Here is a 19,586-nt window from a genome sequence, read left to right on the forward strand (position 1 = left end):
CCAGAAATGCAGCCTGACCTGCACGGCACACACGGGCAAGTGACAGGAAGCATCAGGCACATGTTGGAGACTGTGGGACAAGGCCACTGTGACTTTTCCTAGGAATGGCCAATACACACGAGGGGAGGCTCCAGCACAGGAACGGCAGCACCCCAGTGTGGTCAGCATTACTTGATCACACCGTGAGCACCAGAACACTCCCCAACAAGGGAAAAGCAATGAGACTGTATATGATAAACTCCTATGTGTGATTCCTTGCATAGGCTAGGATAATAGTCTAAATGGCATGTCAGTGCAGGAGGAAAAACCTGTAGCTGTTCAGTATCTCACAGAATCACAGAATGCTTTGGGATGGAAGGGACCTCTGGAGATCATCTAGTCCAACCCACCTGCTAAAGCAGGTTCACCCAGAGCAGATCGCACAGGAACGTGTCCAGGCGGGTTTTGAATGTGTCCAGAGAAGGAGAATCCACAGCCTCTCTGGGCAGCCTGTTCCAGTGCTCTGGCTCCCTCAGAGTAAAGAATTTTCTCCTCATATTCAGATGGAACCTTCTGTGCTTCCATCTGTGCCTGTTGCCCCTCATCCTATTGTTGGGCACCACTGAAAGGAGTCTGGTCCCATCCTCCTGACATCCACCCTTGAGATATTTATAAATATTGATGAGATCCCCTCTCAGCCTTCTCTTCTTCAGGCTGAACAGACCCAGCTCTCTCAGTCTCTCCTCATAAGAAAGGTGCCCCAGACCCCTCATCTTCACAGCCCACTGCTGGACTCCCTCCAGTAATTCCTTGTCCTTCTTAAACTGGGAGCCCAGAACTGGACACAGTACTCCAGATGTGGCCTCACCAGGGCAGAAAAGAGGGGGAGGACAACCTCCCTCAACCTGCTGGTCACACTCTTCTTAATGCACCTCAGGATACCATTTGCTTTCTTGGCAATCTCTAACATTAACCTGTGGACACACTGCCACAAAGTATTGCTGAAGCAACAGCTCCACAGAAAAATTAGAAGCCTGGTAAGTCGCTCCCTTTCCCCTCATCCATAGTGTTGATGGGTAAAGGACAGCAGTATAGAAGATGAAAAAAACATCTTGATGCAATCTAGAGCAGACGTTAAGCACTGCAGGGATGCTGTAGTGAAATCTTCCACCAGGCAGGCAGGAAGGACTGTCTGTAAAATGCAAAGCTGGAGCACTTACTCCTTCCCATGCTTGGGAAGGCATCATGCTTATTAGAGCAGTCCTAGCCTCAGTTTTCATCCTGCAGGGCAAACATAAAAGGAAAACAGAGTGTGTTTGTGCCTGTGAGCAGGGGTAGATCTACCAAGGGCAGGCCTGAGGAGACTGAGCCTTTGTTCACTCCTATCTATCTCCTGCCAGTGTTGCTGTCACTGCACATACTCTTCTATCCCAGGGTCAAAATGGCACAATTTCTTGTGTCACATAAGAGATCTTGTAAAACAGATTCCATTTTGCCAGAGAAAATCTTTGTTAGGCTGAAGTTAAAATGGAAATATATTGGTGAGAGTGCATATTTAAAAAAAAAGACAGTGCCATTACAAAATCCTCCTCAACTAACCCCCCTCTCCAATAAATCAAACACATAAACAACCCTTTCCTAATAAAAGTCCCAGCAAACTAAACCAAACTGAAAACAAATGAAACACAAAACCCAAAAGGACCAACCAGCCCCAAAACTCTGACAAAAGGACAGGAATTGTCTTTCAGTTGAACATGGTGAACTGAGTAGATGAAAACCCAACCAAAATGCAGATCTGAAAAGTGGGAAATTAAAAAAGCAGAAAAAGATGAAGAACAGAAGGAAATAAATGCCTGGGGCATCATTCCAAAAAGCCTAACATTTTGTGGTGTGGCAAGTCACTTCAGATGATGCTCCTCCAGCCCTGTGCGGCTTTGTTCCCCTCCCCACTTTCTGCAGCACAATAAAAGCACAGGAAGGATGCTTGATGGCAGATCGGCCATCAGTCACTTTCAAAGGGGAGTCATTTAGTGAGATGCACTCATACTTGTATAAGCTGAAACAAAAAAAAACTGAACAACATCGGTAAAGCAACCAGACTGATCTTGCAAACACACTTCATCTTGGACCTGGCTGATGGGAAAAACACACTGCTATAGATAATGTAACATTATGAATACTGATAACACCTCCCAGCAAGCCTCAAATACCTATTTCCAGATGAGTGCTTACCACCACGTGGTCAGTCAGGGCTGACCATATTGTGTACAAATCTGATTATAACAGCCCTAGTGTTGTATTGGTTTTACTTTTCTTTAAATATAAGCATGTATAGAGGGGGAAGGGGGTTTTTGACTCATCCTTCGTTTCTGCAGCACAGTGGAGCTGTCATGCTTAGACCAAAATCTGTGAGCTGTTCAACCCAAAGTGGTCAACCTGATAAAAAAGGCTCCCCAGAAAGGCTGAATTGTTTTAACAGTGAATGTTAATCACTTACTATCCTTGGTAGAAGCTAGCTAGTCAGACTTAAGGTCTTAAGAGATAGAGATAACCCACAGTATTTCCCACAGTATTTCTTCAGTTATTTGAGTGATATGCTCCTCCCAGAAAAGCTGAGAAAGCTTTAGAAGCTTGGATAAATTTTCATTCATGAGAACTGGGGTGTATTTTTTTTGTTGTGCTTTCTTTTCTTTTTTTTTTTTTTTTCTTTTAAACCCAGCTCACAGATAAAACTTGACACAATCCATTGCTGGCAGGAAACCTTGGAGGGTGTGGTCTGCTGGGCAGAGCAGAGGTGCAGGGCTTTGCATATCTCATTTCCATTCTTGCTGCTGGTACTGACTCACCAGCTGGCTGGCCATCAGTCACCTCCCAGCTCTGTACCTCCTTGGGGTGACCAAGGCATATCTGGTGGGACAGCTCTGCTTTTTAAGTTAGCTAGCATTTTGGGACTACCAAAGTCAATGGGCGTTTTCTGTTGGCTTTCACAGGTTCTAGTGTTCATCTCTGCGAAATGCATCAGGAGTCAGAGATCAAAGGCTCAGGATACCACTCTAGATTTGTAAACTGAGTTTTCAATATGCCCGCATGTTGCACATGAAGGTATCAATTGAAGTGTTAAAGTCTTGCCGCGTATTCATATTAGCCAGCCAGAAGTACCATGACTTTGTTCAAGAAGGACTTCCAAGTTTATGTCCCTGCTCTGGCATTAATGCATGTCATCACAGGTGAGGCTGATCTCATATCAAGAGAAGACCCTTGGGGCACTTTGCCCTACCCCAAGCAGGTCTGTTCTCAACCAACCTAGCCTTGGACCATATGCCCCTTGTCCCTGCTCTCTTCCTTGCACAGCCCTTTGTTTTGGCAACCATCTGCTGAGTAACCTGATACAATCAATGATGAATTTGAGGGTGAAGGACTGAACCAGGGTGGTGATGCAGCAGCGTCACACTTGTAGGTGCATGTTAAAGTGGTGTGTCCAAGTTTGCAATGCTTTAGTCCCACCGCAGAATCCATTCCTAATACCTTAAGCAAAGCACCTTAACAGGGTGTCTCAAGAGCATATAAGGTGAACAAAGAGGCACCTACACAAGCTGTTAGTCAGAAGTCCATCTTTAAATATTCCTTACCCACAACACTTCAGCAGTCTCCAAAACTGGAGTCTCCTTCTCTGGAGACATTCAAAACCTGCCTGGACATCTTCCTGTGGAACCTCATCTAGGTGTTCCTGCTCTGGCGGAGGGGATTGGACTAGATGATCTTTCGAGGTCCCTTCCAATTCCTAACATCCTGTGAACTGAAACGTAGGTCTTTCCCTGTCCTCAGTTATCGCTTTAGACAATTAAACACCACTTTGCTTCTTCTTTCTGACCAAAGAAACCTTGAACTCCTTCCTGCCCACCTTAAACCATGGAGATGGAGACTCCCCATCCCAGCACAGCCTACAGCAGAGGAGCTTTGACATGGCTGCCAAAGGCAAGGGAGGACACGAAACCAGAGGCCCTCTTCCTGAGAGCGTGTCCTACCTAGGCTCCTGAAAATCCTGACTGTGACATCAACATGAAGCATCTGCAGCAGGAGGGCACAGGACAAATTCAGCTCTATGGCTGCAGTTACACTTCAGGCATGAGGATGATGCCTGTAGCAGTACTCAGCTGCAGGAGAGCCCCCCCAAATGTGACGGTAACAACACAGTTGCCCACCATATTTAGGGGTTGCAGGCACAGGCAAAGAGATGCAGTGTTGCATTCCTTCTCCCAAGTAACAAGTGATAGGACAAGAAAAAATGGTCTCAAGTTGTGCCAGGGCAGGTTTAGATTGGATATTAGGAAAAAAATCATCACAGAAAGGGTTGTCAGGCATTGAACAGGCTGCTCAGGGGAGTGGTGGAGTCACCATCCCTGGAGGAGTTTAAAAGGCGTTTAGATGGTTCTTAGGGATACCGTTTAGTGCTAGTTAGGTTATGCTTGGACTTGATGATCTTAAAGGTCTCTTCCAACTGAAATGATTCTATGATTCAACTGCTGTTTTTTGACCACATCTCATCTGAGGTGCCAAACTCTGCTTGCAAAGCTGGGCATATAAAATTAAGAGATGGGTACTGGAAAAGTAAACATACAAGTTCTGATGTGCTATGAAAAGGGTCCTTGGGTACATTGAGGAGGTTGGACCGAAGGATGATAGGATTAACACCATTTAGATGGGTCTCTGTAACGAGTGTTTTTAGGAGGAGATAAAAACACATACATAGAGAATATACTGGCATGCAGAGTCTTGAAGGAGTGGAGTTTATTGAGGTTCAAAAAGAGATTCAACATCGACATAAGCAGGACCCTTGGAAAAACTGTATTTTGCTCATGAACTAACCTGTGAACCACCCAGGTTGTAATGCAGTCAGTGATTATGCGAGCTAGAAATCAGCTTTGCCGTTTGACACACAACTTAACTGCTCACAAAGGACAACCTGGGCACTGCTGTTGCACAAGGCTGCAATATGCCTCCAAGAGATATTTTCCTCAGAGACTGCACCAGGATTAGCCCAATTGTGTTGCTGACTATGGAAGTTTCTAAATATAGAATAGATTTTGTCCTTGTGAGACAGAAATTTTCGCTAGGGTTTTTTTAATTCAGTCTCATAGCACTTTAATTATTACAAAGAAACATTTCACCTTCTGCGCTGAGGTATCATCTTCTCTTGCTCTCCAGCATCAGGGGGCAGAGATGTCTGAAGAGACCTGGATGGAGATTCCCTTCCCCATCCAGTCTGTACCAAAGAGGGTTACAACGGGTGTCTACCAACATTCTTTACAGCAATTGTTCAGAGCTCACTGGTCTCCATTTATTTTCAAATCTATGTCTGCCCATATTTATGTCAGGTTCTAAAAACCGCTAGCACAGTTAACATTTTGAATTTTAATTATCTACCAAATATCTAAAAAGATAAGCTGGAAGTGGAAGCACCTCTGTGAGCAGAAGTATGATTGAGTTAAATGAGTGAAATTTATCAGAAAAAATGAGTAATGAGCAGTAAGAAGACTGTCTCATCTTGCTAATTTTACTTTAAAAATTATCTGATTTGACATTCTGTATTAAAAATCTGCTTATGAACCAAGAAAAGCGAGAGAGGTACTCCACTTGGTTGAAGCAGAATCTGTGGCCACAAAGATTTTGCTGCATTAGTACTGCAGCATGAAAGTCCCTGCCACTGAAACGAAGACTCTCGTGGTTGTTTCTAGATCACAGTGTATCTAGAAATAGCCGGGTATGCTGGGCTTCGGGCTTGAGTCTACACAGAGCCTCCTGCTTATCTGCACTCACATCACAACTGCATTAATTTCACTGCACAGATGTCATCATGCACCGAAGTGCCAAGCAAAGTTGTCCTTCCCCCTACCTGCATGCCCCTAAACCCATTTCACGAATGAAGGAAAAGATAATTCCTGAACGCTTAACTTGTATTTAATGAGCTATATTGAGACCATCAGCCCATTTTATTTTAGTGCTTTTGCCTGGGACTGGCAATGAACTTTTAATACTAAAGTTATTTCAGAAGAAAGAGGTCAAAGGGTGCCAAAATAGGCTATAAAACTAAGTATGTGTTAATAGCATCTGTTACAAATAAGGCTGGATTCCACTTTCCATTGTCTTACTACTTTTTCCTCAAGTTGTTTAAATTTTCCAATTCAAAAGGAATTTGGCTGAAGATTTCCCTTACTTGGTCTTGACCTCAAGGAGGGCTGCTTGCAGAAGAGTTGTACAAAATCTATAGTGAGGGCATGAGAGAAAAGAAACAAAGAGATCTTGGATCTTCAGACTAGAAAAAAGTAACGTGCAATAAAGGAGCCCCCCCAGTCTCCTCCATTTCATCGCAAAAATAAAGTGCAGCAGATCTCCAAAAAGCAGCAAGTAAGTTTCCCCTCACTGTTCACAATGATAAATGTTGTAAACTGTGTCATTTAAGTTACTCACCACACACATTATTTCAAAAGACTTCAAGGGTGCATTGATGGCTCTCCAAATGAAAGCCCCCTTAGGCTGTCAAGTAATATTGAAAGAAGCGTATAATTTACATGATAAACACCTTGTTCTGAAATAAAGATACCATTTTGGACATGCTCTCTTAATATCTTCATGAAAAACAAGCTTTTGGAGCTCTGAGGCTCAAACAACACAAAGAGAAAGAGAGCTGAATTGCACAAAACTCTTTAACCTATGGTAGCATGAAACAAAAACAGAACTTAAAACAAGGTGATGACAGAAAAGGCTATCATGTTCCCTAATGAAGCTCTGTTCCCTGATATTCCCAGTTTTCCCTTTTATCTCTTGCCAAAAAACCCCTCTAGTAGGTACTGCATGGTCTGAAAACAAGCTGTCAACCACATGAATCTTAACACATAACACAGCTTGTGCAAAATTATTTTTGCCTATAATTAACCATCCAGCATTTTTACTGGTTTCCTTCAACAATATTAAAAGAAACAATATGATAAGTTAACACTGCAAGAGCAGTCTTAACTCTACAAACACCCCAATGTGTGTACACTTAATACTAACTTCTAATACAGAAGAATAGGAAAATTGTTGAAGAGGAGATAGCAGGTAAATTGAACCATCTCTTTATCAGTATATGGACAGGCCAGAATGTAACTAGGGATAAATGTTCAAGCAGGATTTTTGGTTATCTTTTTTCCTTGAATTGTAAACCTACCAGATTCTCTCGTGAACATCTTTTAAACAAACTGAAAAAGTACAATGATTCTTAGTTTTTTTTTTTTTTTTTTTCGGGTAAGGGTTGTCACCCGTAACTCCTCCAGGTACCCGGCTAGGCCAGCAACGCCAACAGACCGAAGGACCAAAGTCCTATTTGAAGTCTGTCATCATGATTAACAAATCCCCAAATATTTCAACTTAGCTGGAAGCCTGACTAGTTCAAAATATATTTGTGTTTTACTAGTTAAATAACACGTGCTGTTGCCTGTTTTGACCGTAGTCACAGCCTATTTCTAACTCCTGACTGATGCTAGAATTTTAAGTACCATTCAAGAACTACAATGCCTAATAGACAGAAGCAGACTGCAGATGTTACAGACCTCAGGGGTCCCTCTTCCTGTTGCAGGATAAGATGCATCAAATCCATCAGATCCAGAGCTTTACAATGTTAAAGACCCAGATCTGAATTTTGAATCTCAGGCTTCAGCAGGAGCACTGCATTTATTTTTCAGTTTCTATGAATTCTGATGAGGTTAAGAAACTTTTCCTTCTGAATTTTAGAGATATTATGGACTGAAAAGAGCAAAAAAAGCTATGTATGAAACATGTGAAACATGTAAACCCCTTTATTGCTAGTGAGTCCAGAGACCTGTCTGGACACAGAGATCAGTATTTGCATCCACTGATACAATCAATACTGTATCAATTCATATTCTGAGGAAAATCACAGCTTCAAGAGTATTTTAGCAGGACAGGTTCAAAGAATTTGGCTGGAGGTAACCTAAATATGGTCTGGCAGCAAGTTTGAAGGTGTAAATCCCCTGTGTAGCATTATCTCTGATGACTGTGTGTAACCATGGCAAAACACTCATGTCTTGATGTTTCCCTCTTCACAAGACCAAACCTAAAAATCTGCAGTTTTCTACCTTCCCTTGAATTAGAAACAGAAAATGCCTATCACTACATTCAAAGTTAAAAAGGAGTTAAATTTGTGTATAAAATTCTTCTATCATAATTTAAACATTAATCGCCATTACACCTTCCTTTATATCAACAATTAATTATTTTTTTCCCCCTGAACATATGTAGAAGTATTTTTAACTAAAGTAGAATCAGAATTAGCAATAACTAGGTTTATCTTTTTTCCAGCTTCATGCTCTGAACAGTATTATGCTACTTTTTTATGGCTCTATTCTATCTGCATCTCTCTACTTATCAATAGAGCCACAGAAACATGCTATTACTTCAGAAATAAACTTCATTTCCTTCTCTGTTGCTATACAGTGAAATTAAACTGGTTGGAGTCCTGGGTCTTTTTATGCAACTAGAGGAAGATGCCAGAGGTTTAGGCCATGGAATACAATTTCCCCGATCCTGAAAAGACAGGCACACTTGAACTTCAACACATGCATGAAACTTAGCAGGACTGTGGTTCAAACTCTCTAAGTGGCTTTTTAAAAGCTATAGGAAGGTGTTTAACTTCAACAATGATGTATTATAAGCACATTTCATAAAATATTTTCTAAAGAATATAAATTTAAAAAATAAACATTTTCTGGGTGAGAAGGGGCAGAATTCCTTCATTGTCTCATGCTACTTATTTGATCTATGTCATTAAGTTAACATCCAGGCATGTAACGAATTTTTCCCTATTTTTTATTTCCGCCATCATTTTACTGGGGGACTTAAATATTTTTTCTGTGTCCCTTCCCTCCCATTACATTGATACAGAATTTGCCTTTTATTATTTCTTTGCCCACCTCCTGAACTACTCATGACTGTTCAAAATACAATAGTAGGAGAATGCCTTAACATCTCCAGAGGCTGAATATCTCAAGACAGCATATTATGGTTACATTTTCCCAGAAGTCTTTAGCTAGTTTTAGCACGATAGATTTTACAGCCTTATTACTTCCCATTTTTTTCTCTTAAATGACAAATAAAGCTCTCTAGGCTTTTTATTTCATTTTTTCCCAGTCTGTATTGATTTTAGATTTTTCTAGAGTTTCAAAGTTCACATAATAATTCACTTTATTTTCTCTTGTACTGTTTTCAGCATTTACCTTTGCTTTAAATGTCAGGGCCTTTCAGTTCTGTTACTTTGATTTCCTTGCTGCCTCTCTCTTCTCCACAAGCCCTAGCTGATAGTGTATTTTGGCATGGGGCATGGTCTCCCAGTCTTTTTCCACTTCTAATACTATTTTTTAAACCTCATTGTATCTTTGAACAGTCGTGTTTGTTTGGGTTTTTTTTTGTTTTGTTTTGTTTTGTTTTTTTCCAAAAACCACACCAACCACTTCTTGTTTTTTGTAATCTTCTTTGACTTCAGGATTTAAAGACCAGCAACAAGTTGTTGTAACAGAAGATGAGTAAGAGAATGATGTTACAAAAAAGAGATGCCTGAAGATGATAAATGTGTGTTCAATATTTAGGAACATGCTTGATACAAATGTAGAAAATGTAGACTTGCAAAATTCACAAGGAAATTACATTTCTTGGAAAGTGAGGAATTCAAGGAGAGTTTATGACCATCTTTCTTAACATTTTATTATGCTGCAGTGAAGTCCTTTAACAGATTCAACTAACTGGATGACTATTTCAGTTAATACCAGCAGCTGAGACTACATCTAGCTTAGAACGGACAACATTTAACAAAACAACATTGCTCCACAGGTTCAATGATTCTCCCTGGAAGTCAATAATGACATATATTTGAAGTTTCAAGCTTCAATTGAACATACTATTACTACTTACACACAAGTTTTTTAATGAGTAAATACATGTGCAGCAAGGTGTTTCTTCAGTATTTCATATCACAGGAGCTGTACACTGTTATTTTTAAAGCATGTAACTGAACTGGCAAAAGAAAACAGCTGACATTGAAAAATTCTTTGAAAACTCAGTGCACTGTTTCTGAAAACTCCCACTTAAAATGACTGTAAATACATGAAGACCATGTTATTACTGCATGATTGACTTGCAAGTCATGGTTTCAGTTACAAAATTAAACCTATTCCTCACCTCCCAAAACAACCATTTTCGATTAGTTGCTCTCTTGTTACAGCTTCCTGCATCTTACATTAAGTTCCAGAATGAGAGTCAGTGTCAAGTCTTCCCTGTTGGAAAGATGTTTTTCGATCTTTGTGTAACTATATCTTAATGGCAGTAAAGTTGTTCTTTCCTCCTGAATCCCTATTCCCCTCCACACAAATTCAGTAACTGGTGGTGAAAAGAGGACTGACTAACAGGAGGCAAAAGAAAGACAGTGGTAGTAAGCCCATAAGAACAAGAAAATAAAAAAGGAGTAAGAAGGAAGCAGCAAAACCAATGACATATTGTGCTCTTCCTTCCAGCTATTTATGACCATAAGTCTCACTCAGCAGTATACCTCATACCATTACTCAAAGAGTTGGATCTCAATTTCTTTCTTGGTGAAACTCCTTTTGTTTTCTTCAGAATCTTCAAAGAAATTGAAGAAATGCAGAAAAAAAATGGGTGATGTTTAAGCACATTTGTCTTCTGAGTTGCCTGCATTGTGTGGTTGTCTATGTTTTCATCAGTGCTGATGAAGAAGCTTGAAAACAGGTCAGCTGCAAGTGCATGCTGCTTTTAAATTTGTTTAGTAACTCTTCCAGTAACCTGTAAAAGGAAAATAGTTACAACTTTGGCAGATTCTGAAAAGGGAACAATTACCAAAAGTTTTGGCTACTCTGTGACTTCAAGGACATTGTCTGCTTAAATAAAGGGCTTAAAATTCCAATATCTAAATACTACAGATATTTAGAAATACAGCAATGTGTCCGGATGATCTGTGGCCACAGGATAACTCAGCCACAGAGATTTTATCAAGGTGATAAAATAGGCCTTTATATGGTTTTCCTTTCAGATAAAGACCATCTTGAGAGAAAGACATTTGCTGAAAACAATAGCAAAACGACTGGCAAAGAGTGCCATGAGATACTTCTGTAAGGAAAATCCAGAAACCGCCAAACTATGTACCATAAAACCAGTATCCCTGGTCAAGGCTGTGGCTTTTCATGTGCAGCTGAATTGTGAATTTCAGTTCTCAAACTTGTCTTTGGAAGGTATTTTGTTGATTTCTCTTAAATATCATGGCTGAAAGATAAGCAGTATGACTGCTCTAGGAAATAATAATTCATTGGCAACCATGTGTTTTTGTCCTTCACAGATAACAAACTACGTATGAGCTCATTTTGGAGCATAACAATGGTTCATTTACATCTACACAGCTGCCAAGAAGGTACTTGGTGCAGTGGATAATATTTATTAGAATCCACAGACTACAGGTGTAGGACCAAGGATGTTGATGGCTCTGTTGTACGAGACATTTATTGTAATGCATCGACACTGTTTCGAAGTTCTACAGTCTTGCCTGTGTATTACATTCTTCCCCGTATTCTAGAGAACAACGTGTTCTCTGAACATTTTGCTCTATTTCAAAAACAAACTACATAGGGCAGACATGTATCACCTCAACTTTTTGGCAAGCTGTGACTATTGAATAGTCAGTAACAGAAGAAATTATACGGCATGTTAAAAAAACCCAAACAAACCCAAGAACAATAACCTGAACCACAAAATCAGTATCTGCTTCCCTCAGTAGGTCCTCTGGAAGATGACTATGGCCGCTTTATATGTATTATCATAGTAATGAGTGTGAATGAACAGAAATGAACAGCTCTAAATCAGTGCCAAAAGTGTGTCATTTTATACAAATATGTGTAGATTACAAGGAGCTGCTTGGAACAATGACAATTACAGCACAATGACCTGCGGAACAGAACAAGCTTTGCACTGTCCAGGGCTCGCAACTCCAAGGCAAATGTAAAAGTGACACAGTTCTTGATTCTCATTTGTCCCATGAAGCTCAAGTGCTTCTGATTAAGTGGGGAAAAACAAAATTCTACAGGTGTTTCAGAAAGTCTGAGTTGAAAGAAATCTCCTTAAACTAAATTGATTCCTATCTTTAATAAAGCATAAGAGCTAAATAAAGCAAGGAGGTATCTTGAGAGTTGTTGTGGCTTGCAAGGAGTAGTTTTGAATAAATAGACAGAGAACATCTGGATGAAGGCACAGTTGCAGACCATGGGCTGCACAGTCCCTTCACATATCTACAAAATGTTCTAAATTGACTGATAAGTGCAAACTGATTTGATGCAGTTCAGTTCCTGAAAGTACAATAATATCAATCTATCTCAAATTCAAAACATCTATACTTACAATAATATACTAATTTATAAATCCATCCTATTTTTACCATAATACTTTTTATTAAGCTATGCTTAATAAACAGACTACCAAATGCCAGGTTGAACGCAGCACATCTTAGTTGTCAAATATTGCTATGGTGGGGAAAAAATTCCTCCTCCTGATGTTAAGCAAGAAGCATAGACCCTTCTTCTTTGTGTTTAAAATGGAACAAGTCAGTTTTGAGAGTTTCCCATATATCACCTGGCAAAAGCTTGGACTTTGTTCCTTGGTCATTTTTTAATTGCTGCTAAATTCAGTAAGACAATGTACCCCACAGAAAATTTAAGATTAACAAGGAAGGCTAAAATAAATTACAAAATAAATACAGAGCTACATTGAACTGACAGTAGTAGGATGGGCAAGAGGGATAACCCATAAAGCCACTGGCTCTTCTGTGTAATTTAAGAGGCTGTGATGAACAAGCACTTAGCTTATTCTCAACTCTGTCCAAAGAGGCTTCAGCTCTGTAATTCAGAAGAGTCAAATACACTGAACACTAACCCTGTTATAACAAAGTTCTGATAGAAGAGTAAAAAACAATGGCTCCAGAGACAAGAAAGGAGACAAAAAGGTGCATTATACTCACTTTTTGTCAGTTCCACTTGAGAGCTGAGGCAAGGCTTCCAAAGCCTGCTTAAAGCTTGAGCTGCAAGGGAAACAAAAATACTCATATTCCACTGGTACAAGTCTCAGCATTCACAGTTTCTCTCCAGAAATTCCATGGAGACGTGCTCTATGTTATCGATTCTTATTTCAATAAATTAACAGAATATTAACTTGACACCTGACATCCATGTGCAAATGAACATAAAAGTGGTCATGGGTTCAAGGTCTCTTGACACTCCTAATGTGATGTATACCATACAACAACAGGAAATGTTAAATCAGCAGCTGATTTAACACTCTGCTGGACATCTGGGACTCTTCAAGAATTACAGATGGCTGTCAATCTGCCTTCTACCTCAACCTAAGTGACCATCAGAGTTTGAAGCACAGACAAAACATTCATTTTGGCTTTCTATGCTCAGTAGACAGGTCACTGCATTCTCCCCTACAGAAGGGGGCCTACAGAGAGAACTACAGTAGATTCACATTGAGGCAATGTAGATTCATAGAACAACTTAGGTTGGAAGTGACCTCTGGAGGTCTTCAGGTACAACCCGCCCCCCTCTCAAAGTAGGGCAAATGTTGAGGTTAGAGGAGGTATCTTGGGGAATTATCCAGTCAGGTTTGGAGTAACTCCAAAGATGGGGTTTCCACCCCTCTCTGGGCAACAGATGTGGAACTGAAGTGTGGGGAATGACACAGGACCTGCACAGATAGGTACAATCTTGTCAGCAGAAGTTAAATATGGTGACTTCTGGCAACTATAGCTAGTGACATGCCCAGGAATAAAAAGGCAGCTATGAAGCTCCAGCTTCCAGGGTTCATGGTGCTGTGCCCTTATGAGACAAGGCCACGTCCATTTTATCCAATCTGAGCCAGTGCCAAGTAGTTTTCATTTAGAGGTCTTCATCACTATTGGACACTCAGGGTAGGGAGGCAAGCCTTTTGAAATGGAATGCTGTGAGACCACAGGACACTATCTGTGACAATACGAAGACACATTAGACCCTCAAGCCCCCTAACCTCTCTTACAAAATGCTGATCAGGTGAGATGACTAAATTGCCAAATGTAGGAACATGTAATGCCAGTCTTAAAAGAAGTGTAGATAACTAAAATAATGAATGAAGGTGCCCATATCCAACCTCCAACATAATAACGTAGAAATTTCAGTTACTCAACTTTACTCAAAACTGCTGACAGCTATCATAGTTTACTTTTACATGCTTGGCTACATCAACCACTGCTAACGCTTTTTCTCTTCCCTTTATATTAATGTGTGACCTGTCCTGCACTATTTATCTTTGGTCTTGCACCTCACTAATGATAGATTACTGAAAGCCTTTTGCATGTTTACCGAGCATTCCATTATATTGAAAAAACAGACATTAAAGCACATCTTACTTGCTTTCAGGTGTTAGGTATATGGCCACGGTATCTCTCAATGCACAGATTTCAAGTCTTGCCTAAAGACAGAAATACAAATATTGAAAAAATGACACAATGTTCTTTCATCAAGTGAATACCGGTGTCCCACCAAAGCTTCATCTTTTTTAAGAGGCAAATACAATTGCCCATTGCAGTTGTAAGCAGACTTGGCTTTTAACAGTTTGTTTCCTGTATTTCTTGTTGCCATGCTGCTACGGCAGGAGACAGCTAAAAGGAACAATTTTGCACTTGTGATTCAAGTCAAACTGTTTGTACGGTCACCATGTAGCAGTCTAAAAACATTGGCTCGTCTCTCAGTAATAGTAATAAATCTTCAGTTCTGTTCCATCTTTTCTGTACTGTGACAGAAAGAAAGAAGGACACAACCTTAATTTGTCTTTGTCGGTGCGAGGTTTTTAAAAAATTTTCTCATTAAATACAGTGAGCTTAACTTCTTACAGTACAGCTTGGCCAGGGAGGAAGGAAACGCAAGAATACAAAAATCTGTCAATATGCATTTTATTCTTGGTTTTCCTGTTGAATTTATTTTTTTCCAACAGATGAGGAAGTAGAATGGTGGTGCTCTGCTTCTCGTCTGTCACCTGGTGGGCACACACAGGGTACTCCTGCACTGTACTGTGTGTCTAGGTATTAGTTTTCACCTAGGCAAACTATGGCGGAGAATGAACTCAAGGATTAAACAAATTTCACAGATCGTCCTTTAGTGTTTCAAAAGCAATCATTATCATTGCAGCTTTTAACTGAAATAGAAACGTTCTGTGTGTGGTCAATACTTTAAGTAACTTAATTTAAAAGCAGAAAACGAACTTCATCCAAATTCATATTCTGTTCTTATTCATCATAAAGATAAAATTGAATCCAGTTAGCCAATACAGAAACTGATCTACATTTAGACCCAACTAATATGACATTAATCTTCCCAAACAAAACTTTTTATAATGCAACACAGACATTTAATTCCAATTCTAATGAAAGGTTTCAGCTTTTAGGTCTTCCTCTCATCTGTTGCCTAGATAGGAAGCCAGCTGAGATGTATGCATTTTAGTGCCAGAACTTTCTGGCACAAAATACAAGACAGCCATTCACCAATTTTACACTTTTCTCACCACAGTGTTTCACCACTTTTCGTATGGTGCTCCAAGCTGACCACCCTTGGACTTTTTGAAGTCCTACACATAAGATTCTGGATTCTTCCCTGTATTTTAGGTCATACCAGTACCATGGTTAAAAGTGTCACTTTCTCAGGTATCACAGTCTATATAAACATGGTGGAATGGCAAACCCTACAAAGCTGAGGGTCATGGGATGTGGGAATACAGATGCAGGCTTCTCTTTAGGAATGGGAATTTTTTTTATCAGTCTGACCACACTCAGATCACTCTCACACCGCTGCTGTCTGCTGTCTGATAGGTTTTTCTGTGTTCAGAGGAACAGAAAACAACCAGGAGTGACAAATTTACAGAAGAGAGAAAATCCTTTCAATTAAGGGTTTGGGCAGCAAGTTCATAGGGTGAGCTACCTAGTCCAACAAAAATGATACATTGTTAGCTTTGTTGCTATTAATTGATTAGTTTTAAATAGTCTGACAATTTTATTTGGCTGTGATCTTCCTACATTAATTCTCTTTCCAATGCAATTGCTACCAGCAATTGGAAAACAAGGCTCAGAATTTGATAATTATTTTCCCATCATAATGCAAGACTGCTGCCATGTACAATGAAAATTAGGAGTTTGCTCTTCTTGCTTGTTATAGCCATAGCAATAATTTTAAAACTTACTCAATAGTAAGTACAATTGTAAAACCAGCCATAAATGAAAAAGACAGTGTAAGAGTATCTGTTCTACCCATGCTGCAACAATGTGCTAATGTAGAAACAGTGTAACATACAAGTGACTAGTTCTGCAAAGACTTGCAAGACCCTACTGCATCACATTTTCAACATCTTAAAATCTCAAAATACCACAAGATTGTTTTATCTTCTTTTTTTTTTAATAACAGACCAAAGACAGTATTCAGTGACATTTCTAACAGATACTATTATGATGCTTTCTATCTCATAGGCTACTTTGTATGCACTTTGTATGCACTCAGACACAAAGACAACACTAAAATACAATCAAACCCAACAACCAGTATCACAAAGGGTATTAATCCATATATCTGAAACAGGTTGTACAGTAATCCTTTTTATTTCCTTGCTTTCACTGCTACAATAAATCCAACAAGTACATTGATGATACCTCTCTCTGTTCTTCCCAGTTTTCTAGATTCAGATGTTTGACAATACAAAGTATTCAGGTACCTGCAAAGCTCCATTTCTGCTGAAGGATGAAACACACTGCATCAGTCGACTCAGTTCTTCAGAGACTGCTTCTACAACCCTTGACATTACCCGAGGAACTAAGTCTTTGGAAATGGTAAACACCTGATTTTTATGAAAGAAGAATCATGAGCACAATATCTATATAAACAGAATTATTTTATACAGTAACATTTCAGGAAAAAACATTAAACACTGATTGAAAATATCATTTTATTTTTATCAATGGACAAAAAAAAAAAGTCAAAGCAACTGGATTATGAAGCATTTCTTTTGGTGCTTGCCTTGTACTTTGAATAATTATGTCTGTTAACAGCAATGTTATGTGATAAAGACAACTTTCTTGCAATGCCTAAAAAATCTAAAATATCAAAATATGTGCTCTTAGCTGATGGATGCAGGTGGTCTAGTGGTTGTACATAGAGTGCTATTTGGTAGACTGCACCTTTAATTCAGGTTGTGTGACTGACCAATGACACATTCAGCCACTTCTTACCCACATATTTTGCTATTTTTTCCAGAATCCTTTATATCTGACCACTGCCAGATGGTTGGTGCCTTTATGCTCTGTGGCAGAGATAAGCCTTTGAAAGGGTTTGAGAGCACTGCACCATCACGGATTTCCATTTACATTTTTCCACCACTGCCATTTATTAGTTCCCTGGCAAAAGCATTACACCTTACTGTGTTTTCTTTTTTTTTACATGCATCAAGACAAACATTTTAAAGTGCTGATTTGTACAACTTTTAAAAGTTGTACTTGGATCCTCCACTTGAGGTTCAAAATAGCAACTGCAACACAACATAAACACAAAATTAAACATTAGATCTATGCCTGAAGAAAAGCATGAAGAGACCTATCTTCCTTAAAGGGAGCTTTAAGGAAGCAAGAAATTGTTGGTGAATTTTTTAAAAAAAGCATGATGTTTCTACATAGAATTGGGGAATATGCAAGCCAAGAGGTTGGAATATAGGAGGAAGTGAGATTATAGGTTAGACAGACCAAACTTGTCTCAGGACTTAGAGGTGATGATAAAGCTGCACTAAAACTGCACAGGGCTGGGGAAGAAGGTGACACAAGGAACTGAAGATGATGTGACTAGAGCGGTGCAAGGCAAATGCACAGTTTAGAGTTTTTAAACACTTGCCGCTCCTCCCACCCTCAATTTCTGCTTTAAAATGATCTAAAAAATTAAATAGCTGAATGACTTTTTACTAGAATACCCTTGCTTTATGTGAAGTTTAGCTCTCATGTCTGACAAGGAATTGTTGTAATTGACAGAAGTTATTCAGATGTGTGAAGGTAAATTAAGTGGGTTAAAAACAAACAAACAAACAAAAAAAGAATGCAAGGTTCCTACACAGTTTTCAGTGACTTATTTAATGCATTACAGATCAGGGATCCCATAAAGCTGATTGTTCCAAAAAGCAGGTCTGCACCAGAGGCTAAATATACCAACCACATATATGTCAGCTCTCTCAACTGTTGTTGTTATTGCTAATTCAAACATGCAGCCTGTTTTAACTCTTTTGACCCACAAAAGCTAAGTAAGTGACATACTTAGCTATATAGTAAGGAAAAAACCGCAAAACAACAAAAAAAACACAGTAACGATTTGGGAATGGGTCATCTTACTCAGCAGCAAATATTGCCGAGCAATTCAACACAAACATACCAGGAACGCACCCAAAAATCCTCTACTGAGAAGAGAATATTTGTGCTCACAACAAGCACTCTTGAAGTTACTATACAGAATCCAGGAAAAAAAAATTCTCAGCAACAGTGAATCATCAGAAATTTGCAATAAGAAGCCCTTATTTTGATGTCAGTTAGATTTGAATTCAAAGGCGGAGAAACAATTTTCTTTCCGCTTCAGTCCATGCTTGCTGTTCAGCTGATGGTTAATTTTGCTGTTTCAAACTACAGAAACTTGCAGCCTTGCTAACTAAACTTAAATCTGACCCAGCTTACAGAATTTCACCAGAAAATGGTGGAAATGGGAGTTTCATCTTGACACATGTTTTCATATTTCTGTAATATTTCACATCTAGAAATTTATGAGGCAACACTATTTGGGCCAAAATCAGTATCGGTCTCAAAGAAGTCAGCACGCAGTGCACCCTTCTGCTGCAGCATTTTAACAAACATGCGTGTTTACAGGAGAAGCTCAATAAGTCACAAATGCCTTTGAATTTTTTAAAGCAAAACCTCTCATTTTCATTTTTATTAATTTCTACTAGACTGAAAAACAACATTAAAAATGAATGTCACGTTGGTATATATCTTTGGTGCTGCTTATTGAAAGCATCTGGTAAGAATCAGCAACGCTTCTGTGAAAACTGCTGTAAGTAAATACTGGAACTGATGATCTTTTGAGGTCCCTTCCAATCCCTAACATTCTGTGATTCTGTGTGAATAAAAAATATCACAAGTAATATTTAAAGATTCTGAAAATACAGGGCATTTTAAAAAGATGGACCCAATTTGAAATAATTTTGCTTTGAAATTGGGCCCGTTTTGGAAACACTCTGTGCTTTAATTTATATGAATGCTTGTAATTTAATGAGGAATAAAATAAACAAAAACCTCAAATGAATATCATCATATTTTAAGTAGATGGAAAAGTCAGAGCAGCTATACTTATGCTATTTTGAAAGTTAAAAGTGATATTACTACCAATGCTTGTATCAAGACCACAAGTAATCTGGTAACGCTCTCGTTGATTAGAAGGATGGAGTATGTGTAACAGAGG

General features: G+C 39.2%; 2 protein-coding genes across 4 annotated transcripts in view; one reads left to right on the top strand and one right to left on the bottom strand.

Annotated features, from left to right (window-relative positions):
- IRF4 (interferon regulatory factor 4) overlaps positions 1 to 16,912 on the top strand; it is a 49,564-nt gene extending 32,652 nt beyond the window's left edge. Inside the window, exon 9 of the mRNA XM_065052525.1 lies at positions 16,773 to 16,912. Within this exon, the coding sequence (XP_064908597.1) occupies positions 16,773 to 16,838 (66 nt within the window). The 3' untranslated portion in view covers positions 16,839 to 16,912. The remainder of the gene's footprint in view (positions 1 to 16,772) is intronic.
- EXOC2 (exocyst complex component 2) overlaps positions 9,489 to 19,586 on the bottom strand; it is a 133,666-nt gene continuing 123,568 nt past the window's right edge. For all 3 annotated transcript variants that reach the window (XM_065052522.1, XM_065052523.1, XM_021293321.2), the window contains 4 exons: positions 16,816 to 16,938; positions 14,468 to 14,529; positions 13,046 to 13,105; positions 9,489 to 10,827 (listed from right to left, as the gene is read on the bottom strand). In XM_065052522.1, the coding sequence (XP_064908594.1) occupies positions 10,734 to 10,827; positions 13,046 to 13,105; positions 14,468 to 14,529; positions 16,816 to 16,938 (339 nt within the window). In that variant the 3' untranslated portion in view covers positions 9,489 to 10,733. The remainder of the gene's footprint in view (positions 10,828 to 13,045; positions 13,106 to 14,467; positions 14,530 to 16,815; positions 16,939 to 19,586) is intronic.

Source organism: Columba livia, chromosome 2 (assembly GCF_036013475.1).
Source record: "Columba livia isolate bColLiv1 breed racing homer chromosome 2, bColLiv1.pat.W.v2, whole genome shotgun sequence".
Lineage (NCBI taxonomy): Eukaryota > Metazoa > Chordata > Aves > Columbiformes > Columbidae > Columba > Columba livia.